This window comes from Anolis carolinensis, chromosome 5 (genome assembly GCF_035594765.1).
Source record: "Anolis carolinensis isolate JA03-04 chromosome 5, rAnoCar3.1.pri, whole genome shotgun sequence".
Classification (NCBI taxonomy): domain Eukaryota; kingdom Metazoa; phylum Chordata; class Lepidosauria; order Squamata; family Dactyloidae; genus Anolis; species Anolis carolinensis.
Window position 1 is genome coordinate 28,087,861 of NC_085845.1, and position 10,798 is coordinate 28,098,658.

The window sequence follows — 10,798 nt, forward strand, 5'->3', positions numbered from 1 at the left end:
TATATTCCCTTAGGGAGCCTTTCATATGAATAGGCAGAACTGGACCCAGTTTACAGTAGCTAAGGACAATACAATAAAAGCTTCCTCTAGCAGCTACCTATTTAAACCAGAAGCATTTATGTGATACAAAAGGGGAAAAGCACCAGCAATAAATCAAACTATCAAAATTTGAAACCAGTTGAGTGTGTTCTTTGCTATTCTGTAAAGGTAAAAAAAAATGCTGAACTATTGTTTGACTGAACTTTCAAGCAGCTCAACTCTAAACTTTAATTTATTTCCATTTGAAAAGGTTTTGAAACAATCTTAGATACTAGTACAAGTAAAAACATATACATAAAACAGAAACATCTCTACTATTGATATTGTATAAAATTATCTGGGAACTAAAACAGGTTTTATCACGCACACCCAGCCAACCTTGAAACAATACTGTTGAGAAAGTGGTCACAAATTATCCCTCCCTACTTATGTTTCAGTGGCTATCCAATACAAAGTTACAATTACATCTGGTCAATAATTAAAAGAATTAAAAATAAGAAGCACTGTTGCACCTTGATTTCTATATGGCTTCAGATCAACTTTAATGCAGCTACTGTGCTGAAAAAATGGTGCCATGTTTCAGCATTACCATCTTTGACATGTTCCTTTATTGATCTTTTCCTCCCAATATTTAAAATGCCTAAAGTGCTGGCTTTGTTTTGCTATTTTCCTTTTGGATTTTTCTAAAAGTAAGCCTACATTCTACCCAATATTACACAAGATTTATATATCAGCACACATCCTCGCCTAATATTTGAATGTTGGTGTCTTTCATTATTTAATCTGGTTTTCATTTTTACTTACAAGTAAACACACATATTACTATATCCAGCGGTGCCCCCACATTTTATATTAATATATCAGCCACATATTTTACACAACTTCTTTCTCTTGCACAGCTGAAGTCCAAGACTTCTGAGAGCTTTCCTTTCTTTCTTCAACTAACAATTAGATGTGCAAATGCTAAACCAAGATTACTATTAGTAACCCAGCATCACAACCCACAGTTTGAATTTGGATTATTCGAAGCAGTCCATAATTAAAATAAACCACATTATATCAAGTTCAGGCACAAAATGACACTGTAGTTGACCTGAATTAGAAATAAAAGCTTCAGAATTCATCCTTGTAGCTGCACTTGGTTACATGCCTTGGTTGTTACAACATTTGGATGACTGTGATGCACTTTACATGAATGCCTTTGGAAACTATTCAGAAACTTCAGCAGGTACAAAATACTGCAGCCAGAGTCCTGCTGGGGCCAGTTAAAGAGAATATAACTCCCTTGTTGACACACTTTCACATGACAGAAGAATCAAATTATTAAGTAAGTTTGTAATGCTCAAGGACATTGCGGAAGAATTATGTGGAAGGTTAAAACTATATTCATGTGCTGTTCCCTATGGTGCCAGACTTGCTTTGCTTTATGAAAACTCTAAAGCAAAAGTATTTTATTTATTTTATTTCAAATATTTCTATCCCGCCCTTCTCACCCGGAGGGACCCAGGGCGGCGTACAATTGGCAACAATTCGATGCCGATACATCATTAAAAACAACAACATATAAAAAATACAACCAATTAAATACAGTATAAAATATAAAACATAAAACGTGTTTAAAATCCGTTCGTCCAATATCCTCCAACTTTATCCATATAACAATCTGGGTCGTCTTTATCATTTATTCATTAAAAGCCTGGGCTCAAAGCCATGTTTTTAAGGCTTTTCTAAAACTCAAAAGGGTTGGGGCTTGCCGTATATCTCTGGGGAGGGTGTTCCATAGCCGGGGAGCCACCACCGAGAAGGCCCTGTCCCTCGTTCCCACCAGTCGCCTGTGAGGCAGGCGGGACTGAGAGCAGGGCCTCTCCAGATGACCTCAGGGATCTTCCTGGCTCATAGGAGGAGATACGTTTGGACAAGTAGATTGAGCCAGAACCGTTTAGGGCTTTATAGGTCAAAACCAGCACTTTGAATTGGGCTCGGTAGCATATTGGCAGCCAGTGGCTTAACAAGGGGGTGGTACGCTCCCTGTAAGCCGCCCCAGTTATTAGTCTGACTGCCGCCCGTTGTACTAGTTGGAGCTTCCGGGCCGTCTTCAGAGGCAACCCCACGTAGAGAGCGTTGCAGTAGTCCAAACGGGATGTAACCAGAGCGTGGACCACCGTGGCCAAGTCAGACCTCCCAAGGAATGGGCGCAGCTGGCGCACAAGTCTTAGTTGTGCGAAGGCTCCCCTGGCCACCGCCGAGACCTGGGGTTCCAGGCTCAGCGATGAGTCCAGAACCCCCAGACTGCGAACCTGCATCTTCAGGGGGAGTGCGACCCCGTCCAGCACAGGCTGTAACCCTATTCCCTGTTCAGCCCTGCGACTGACCAGGAGGACCTCTGTCTTGTCTGGATTAAGTTTCAATTTGTTCGCCCTTATCCAGTCCGATACAGCGGCCAGACACCGGTTCAGGACCTGAACAGCCTCCTTAGTGACAGGTGGAAAGGAGTGACAGAGCTGGACATCATCTGCGTACAGATGACACCTCACCCCGAAACTCCGGATGATCTCTCCCAGCGGCTTCATGTAGATGTTAAACAATATGGGGGACAGTACTGAACCCTGCGGGACCCCACAAGTCAATGGTTGTGGGGCCGAGCAGGTGTCCCCCAAGGACACCATCTGGGACCGACCTTCCAGGAAGGACCGGAGCCACTGCAAAACAGTACCTCCGAGCCCCATCCCGGCAAGGCGCCCCAGAAGGATACCGTGATCGACAGTATCAAAGGCTGCTGAGAGGTCCAGCAGAACCAGCAGGGACACACTCCCCCTGTCCAGCTCGCGGCGTAGATCATCGACTAAGGCGACCAAGGCTGTCTCGGTACCATGCCCCGGCCTGACGCCAGACTGTGCCGGATCCAGATAATCGGTATCTACCAAGAATGCCTGGAGTTGTGCGGCCACCACACGTTCCACGACCTTGCCCAAAAAGGGGAGATTGGAAATAGGCCGAAAGTTCTCCAATTGAGGGGGGTCCAGTGATGGCTTCTTCAACAGCGGTTTGATCACAGCCAATTTAAGGCTCGCTGGAAATATGCCTTCCCGAAGGGAGGCATTCACCACCACCTTCACCCACTCGGCCAACCCCCCTCTGGCTTCTCTCACCAGCCAGGATGGGCAGGGGTCTAGGATGCATGTGGTAGCCCTCACCTCTCCAAGCACCTTGTCCACGTCCTCAGGCTGAACCAATTGAAACGAATCCATCAAAATGGGACAAGCAGGTGCTCTTGTTACATCCTCGGAGACTGCCGTTAATATGGTGTCAAAGCTAGAACGGATCAAAGCGACTTTGTCCGCAAAGAACTGAGCAAATGCTTCACAGCGGGCTGCCGAGTTGTCAGGGATCCTGTCTTGGGGGGCGGGATATAACAAACCTCTGACAACTCAGAACAGCTCCGCCGGACGGTTCTTTGCGAACGCAATATTAGCTGCAAAGAAAACATTCTTTGCAGCATCTATTGCCGCGGCATATGCCCTGAGATAGAGACATAGCCGTGTTCGGTTTGGCTCGCTCGGCTTTGAACGCCACACACCCTCTAGTTCCCAGTAGGAAATATGCTGCTGGGGTGCAATTCCTGGGATGTATCAGCATTGGCTATGATACCTGTGGGTGTTGGGATTGGGGTTGCACTCCCATCAACCAGAGGGAGGCTTGAATCCCAGTCATACTTCACAGTGAAATTATCAAATTCAGCTTCGTTATTAGAATGAAACATTAAAAAACTCACACCACCATCACTCCTGCTGTCTTCCTAGCTGTTCTCTAGTGCTAGCAGCATATTTTTGAATATATTAAGCCAAATGTATATTAAGCCAAAATCTTGGTATGTGCATGTTGCCAAGCATACCCAGACTTTAAGAAACGAATGTCCATAAGAAGTCAAAATCAAAGCATTCCTTCATTTTTCTTTATTTCCCTGAATCAGTTAATTCTAGTTTGTTTGGTTGGTTGCATACTGCAAGTCGCTTCTGGTGTGAAAGAATCAGCCGTCTACAACTGTACCCTCAGTTTGCTTCTGATACAATAAATAAATAGTTAATTCTAGTAGCTGCTCTCAGAGAGGAAACCTTTAGAAGTACGCCTTCCAAGTAAAAAGACAAAAAGTCTTATGAAAGTGGAAAAGTTTATTGCAGTTCAATTAAATATACTGTAGTAAGGTGATTTAAAAAACAAACATCTCAGATCATCACGTTCAAAAGCATGTGTAGTTGATATGATATTCTTGTGGCTTAACAAAAGGTAGATGGTTGCTGTAAAGGATAAAACAATAAGGAAACTGAAATGTTAGGGTAGGAATATGCAAATATCACAAATACTACTACATTATAAGGACATATATGCCTCAGATAGTATAGAGTAGACATTGGCTGCAATCTCAAAATACTGCACAAAAAACTAGAAATCTACAAGAACGCTAACTTGTTGATAATGTGAGTTTACTGGTTCATGCTTTGCTCCGTGCTTCATCAAATAATCTGGATGAGGGCACAGTCAGCTCACCAGTTGTCCTTCTCTCAAAAATTAAAAGAAACAAGTCTGGAACAAGCTGTGGATTTCTGCCTGTTCATTTTGAAAGAAACTATAAAGTGAGCTCTGTCTCCATCCAGATACCACAAATTATGATGTAAAGCTTTGTGGCTTGTTTATTCCCCCCTGCACAGTGGGTACAACTGGACTTTGAACACCAGCATATTTCTCTTTACTTACAGATGCCTGAGTTGTCTTGTTACATGAATGCACCTGATATCTGGGAGGTGCATGCAGCAAGAGGATACTCCAAGTTACATCAAACTTGCACAATCACGCTTTTACTTTTGCAATGGGACTTCCCCTTTCTACTCTTCTTTGAACATACAGGTATATCTTCTTCTAAGAGTCCATAAAGTTTTGAAATAGTTATGAAGCACTGGGGGAGAAATCAATCCTACTGTTGTGAAGGACTAAAATACCAGCCTCTACTGTATCTGCCAAATTGGGACGTAAGGCAAGGATGGGCCCTGAAACTAAGCAGGAAGGCAAACAGACAATAAACAATAAATTTAGCCAAAGGACCTAGCAAGTCCAGCACTATTGTCAGTCCAACATATTCACAGCATTGGCCAAGATACATAAAGTTTATTCCAAGCTGGTGACTGTCACCCAGGGGACCTTTTCATCGGCTGCCCCAAGACTGTGAAATGACCTGCTGGAAGAGATCCAACAGCTAAATCAGCTGCCAGGATTTAAGATGCAAATGAAGATCCATTTCTTCCAGAAGGCCTATCCAGTCTATTTTTACTTGTGAATCTTTACCTGCATTTTATCAGTAATTTTAACCTGCATTTTACCTGTGTACATTTGATGTGTGTATTTTAATAGTGTTCTGCTTTATCTCACTGCTTTAACCATGTTATACCCCACCTCAAGCTGCAAGGAGAGGTGGGTAATAAATAAATTATATTACTATTATTATAAAGTGTGCATGAGCAATATATAATGCATACATGGTAATCCTCATCTGACATCTATGTGACCAGTACAGAATGTAGCTAAAGCTTGCTTGTTTAACAGGATATTCTCAGGATTGACCACTGTATGTAGCCAAAAGATTAGGCTGGTGGCCTTGGGCATGTAACATTGCATTTACACCATTTCTAGCAAAATATAAATGACAGAGCTCAGCAAACAATACAGGCCATGGGAAGACATCAGCTATTGTCAACTGGAAGCCTCTGTGGCACAGTGGATTACAACTTTGTGCTGGCAGGACTGATGGTAGCGTTGCTGACCTGAAGGTTGCCGGTTCGAATCCAACCCGGGGAAAGCACGGCTCCCCCTATCACAGTGGTTCTCAACCTGGGGCCCTCAAATGTTTTTTGCCTGCAACTCCAAGAAATCCTAGTCAGTTTACCAGCTGTTAGGATTTCTGGGAGTTGAAGGCGAAAACTATCTGGAGACCCCAGGATGAGAACCAGTGCTCTCCAGCTCCATGTGGGGATATGAGAGAAGCCTCTCACAAAGATGGTAAAAACATCAAAACATCCAGGTGCCCCCTGGGCAACGTCTTTGCAGCCTGCCAATTCTCTCACAACAGAAGCAACTTGCAGTTTCTCAAGTCGATTCTGACACTAAAAAAAGCTGTTGTCAAAATGGGAGCTGTTAAACTCACTAAAACAGGTCAACATATAGCCAAATCTTTAATTCTTATTTTATGCCAGCCCTACCAGTAATGTCAATGACCAACAGAAGGGATTCTAGCTCTGGAATATACTTGAGTTCCATACTTTCTTCAGGTGACCCTCGATGGTATCATATTGATGGGGAAAAGGTGCTCCCAGTTTTGTTTGCAATTGTAAACCTTCACTGAGAACACATTTTATCCAGCAATATGATACCATAGGAGAGCCACATAAAAAAGTACGAAACACAAACATGGCCCAAGGCTAAAATTCCTTCAAGGACGGCAACTCATGAACTTCTAAGCTCAAAAATAAGCAAGCAGGCAGAGGAATCAAGTTACGTAATTTTACACCAATAGCTCGTTCCTTCTACACTGCTATATAAAATCCAGATTATCTGCTTCGAACTGGACTATATGGCAGTGTAGACTCATATAGTCTAGTTCAAAGCTACAATGTGGATTATCTGATTTGATGGATTATGTGGCAGCGTAAAAGAAGTCCCATTTCCTTGATATCCTGTGGACAGACTTGAGGCCTTATGATTCATATTTCACACAGCCCCACAGAGCAAGACTGGCCCCTTTCTCAAACACAGATCAGAATGTTTTAAAGCATTAAATGGACAAAGGTCAATTCAAATCAGATTGTGCTGTTTTTTTCAAGTCTATCATTAATCTGTATCTTTTCCATCCAATATCACAAGCTCAGAGTTGGGGTTGGCAATTCCAACAGACGTTTGATTTCAGATCATAACTACTGTTCTGTAACACGAAAAACCACCCTCTCATTTCTAGCAAAAGGCCTCCCAGAGGTCTGGTAGTTTAATAGCCTTTGGCTTGTGCTGTAAACTGACCTACCGGGCACCTTGGCGATGAAAACCCAAGTTTGTTCCTGCCTGCCTGCCTCCACAGTGCTCTCATTCAAGAAGGACCTCACAAAGAACCCCAGTCTTGAGCTGCCCAAGATTTATGAATGGGCACATTGTACAATTGAAACCCCAGTCCCTTCCTCCATCTCCTTCTTCTCCTCCTCCAACAGACTGAGAAGGAAAGAAATGATGCTAAAGGAGGTGGGCGCATTACTGTGCATTGGCAGTCCTTTTGCCACCCACAGCTTTTAATACAAGCACTACCCAGAGATGCAGGATAAAGCAACAGAGAAGAAAAGCTGTGTTTTAGATCTTATTCATAAAGACAGGCTCTGCATAGAAAAACACAGAGAGAGATACCCTCTCTCTTGGTAGATATACAATGGGTCCTCGGTATCCAGTTTGGCAACTACTACTACTAACAATAATAACAGAATCATAGAGTTGGAGACCTCGTGAGCCATCCAGTCCAACCCCCTGCCAAGAAGCAAAAATATTGCATTCAAAGCACCCCCAATAGATGGCCATCCAGCCTCTGCTTAAAAGCCTCCAAAGGAGTCACCACCACACTCCAAGGCAGAGAGTTCCATTGCTGAACAGCTCTCACAGTGAGGAAGTTCTTCCTAATGTTCAGGTGGGATCTCCTTTCCTGTAGTTTGAAGCCAATGTTCTATTGCATCCTGGTCTCCAGGGCAGCAGAAAACAAGCTTGCTCTCTCGTCCCTATGACTTCCCCTCACACATTTATACATAGCCATCATCATGTCTCCTCTCAGCCTTCTCTTCTGCAGACTAAACATGCCCAGCTCTTTAAGCTGCTCTTCACAGGGTTTGTTCTCCAGATTCTTGATCATTTTAGTCACCCTTCTCTGGATACATTCCAGCTTGTCAACCCTTCAATTGTGGTGCCCAGAATTGGGCACAATATTCCAGGTGTGGTCTGACCAAGGGGTAGCATGACTTCCCTGGATCTAGACACTATACTCCTATTTATGAGGCCAAAACCCCATTGGCTTTTTAAGCTGCCGGATGACATTGGTGGCTCATGTTTAACTTTTCCCCCACAAGGCCTCTAAGATCTTTTTCATACATACTGCTGTTGAGCCAGGCGTCCCCCATTCTGTATCTTTGCATTTCATTTTTTCTCCCTAAGTGGAATATCTTGCATTTGACCCTGCTGAAGTTCATTTTGTTAGTTTTTGGCCCATCTCTATAATAGATATGGAGTAGGCCTTAGGTATCCAGTTGGGTTCCAGGACACTGCTGTGGATACCAAAAACTTTAGATGTTCAAATCCCATTATATACATACAGAGGCATAGTAAAATGCTGCCCCTTTTAGCACAATCAAGGCTTACATTTTAGGGTAGTATTAATGCAGTTTGACACTACTTTAACTGCTATGACTCAATGTTATGGAATTATGGGAACTGTTGTTTTATAAAGTCTTGAACCTTCTAATCCAAAGAGTGCTGGGATCTCATCAAACGGCAACTCCCAAAATTGCATAGCACTGAGCCCAGGCAGTGAAAACATACAATGTAGACCAGGCATGGGCAAACTTCGGCCCTCCAGGTGTTTTGGACTCCCAACTCCCACAATTCCTAACAGCCTACCGGCTGTTAGGAATTGTGGGAGTTGGGAGTCCAAAACACCTGGAGGGCCGACGTTTGCCCATGCCTGGTGTAGATGCACCAGTGGATTTTTGTATTGAGTATGGGATATTTCCAAGTTGTGAATGATGGAATCACGGATGCAGAACCTGCGGACACAGAGGGCTGACTGTACACTTGACTTGTGGAGTTTCTTTTAAAAAGTGAATTCCTTCACTAGCTCCTCCTCCTTCACTTTCCCTGAAAACACAAATTAGAGCCATCAATGGAATGCACTGAAATCTGATCCGTACGCTTCCACCTGTGCAAACAAGCCCTGGCATCCCAAGCATTTTGCACCAACACATCACAAAGGTGCATCAAACTTCAGCCCTCTGGTTGTTTTGGACTTCAACTCCCACAATAGGAATTGTGGGAGTTGGAGTCCAAAACACCCAGAGGGCCGAAGTTTGCACATGTCTGATCTACACAGTAGAATTAATACAGTTTGACAACACTTAATACTGCTATGGAATCCTGGGTAGAATAAATGCAGTTTGACAACACTCAGTGCTGCTATGGAATCCTGGGATCTGTAGTTTGGCAAGGCACAAGCAAGGAAGGTTAAAGACCTTGTACATTCCCAGGATCCCATAGCATTGAGCCATGGCAGTCAAAGTGATGCCAAACTGCGTTAAGATTACAGTGTAGATGCACAGAGAGAGAGAGCGACCCAACCCTGCCCAATCTGCATCCCTGCAGGTCTCCTTGGCCACTCTCTTCCTTCTCAATTGAATCTGGAAGGGAGAGAAATGCTGTCCCCACAACCCTTGCAATGGGACTTACCCAACTGGGCACTTTGTTGCTCAGCTTGACTTTCTTGCATTGGTTGGTGGCCAAATCCATGCTGCTGCTGCCGGGGAAGGAGGATTGGCAAAAGCACAAGGATTGGAGGCAAGGGAATAAGAAAAAAGAAAAGCCAAGCAGGTAGAGGGAAGGGATGGAGAGGCAGAGATAGGCAAAAGGCGACGCTGTTTCTGCTTAAGATGGTTAATTGGGTTTGCAGAGCGGAGTGGGTGGGGCAAGAAGGGACCAAAAAGGCGGGGGCGAGATAGAGAGGGCGCGCATGCGCACACTCTGCCGCCGGCGGAGCGAAGGAGCACAGCCCTCGCTTGCACTGCCACGCCGTACGGAGTCTCCTCCGGGTTCTTCTGCGCATGCGCCAGCCTCGCCGCGAATCGCCACGCTCGCTTAGGAAAAAAGGGGAGGGAGGGAGGCAAAAAAGGAGCTTGAGTCGGGTGAGAACGGAACTTCCGGGTTCGCCGCTCTAGGCGCGCAGAGGCTGTTCTCTTTTGTAGGAAGTAGAGTAAATACAAATTAACTCTTGTATTTCTTTCCTAACGTTTCGCCCTACTCTATGGCAGGATCCTCAGAGGTTGTGGGTTCTGTTTTAAACTAGACAACTTGGGTTTATATACCTGTGGAAGGTCCAGGGAGGTAGAAAGAACTCTTGTCTGTTTGAGGCAGGTGTGAATGTTGTAGTTGGCTACCTTGATTATCACTAGCCTTGCAGCTTCAAGGCCTGGTTGATTCCTGCCTGGGGGGAAAATCCTTTGTTGGGAAGTATTAGCTCCCAGCAAAGCTTCAAGGCCATTAAATGCTAATCAAGGTGATTAATTCAAACATTTACACTTGCCTCCAACAGACAAGAGTTCTTTCTCCCACCCTGGACCTTCCACAGATATATAAACCCCACTTGCCTAGTTTCCAACAGACCTCACACCCTCTGAGGATGGCTGCTGTAGATGTGGGTGAAATGTCAGGAGAGAATGCTTCTGGAACATGGCCATACAGCCCAGGAAACTCACAGCAACACAGTAATTCCAGCCATGAAAGCCTTCGACAACACATAGAACAATGGTTCTCAACCTGGTGTCCCCAGATGTTTTTGGCCTACAACTCCCAGAAATCCCAGCCAGTTTACCAACTGTTAGAATTTTTTGAAGTTGGAGGCCAAAAACATCTGGGGACCCCAGGCTGAGAACCACTGACATAGAATAATGCAGTTTTACACCACTTGACATTACTCATTGTT

General features: G+C 44.4%; 1 protein-coding gene across 2 annotated transcripts in view; it reads right to left on the reverse strand.

Annotated features, from left to right (window-relative positions):
* papss1 (3'-phosphoadenosine 5'-phosphosulfate synthase 1) overlaps positions 1-9,874 on the reverse strand; it is a 65,715-nt gene extending 55,841 nt beyond the window's left edge. Inside the window, exon 1 of one of the 2 annotated variants that reach the window (XR_010006782.1) lies at positions 9,550-9,874. Coding sequence is in view for 1 of the 2 variants with exons in the window: in XM_062982801.1 (XP_062838871.1) it covers positions 9,550-9,609 (60 nt within the window). In the remaining variant the exon portion in view is untranslated. The remainder of the gene's footprint in view (positions 1-9,549) is intronic. The other variant, XM_062982801.1, reaches the window with a different exon arrangement.
* Between the last annotated feature and the right edge of the window lie 924 nt (positions 9,875-10,798).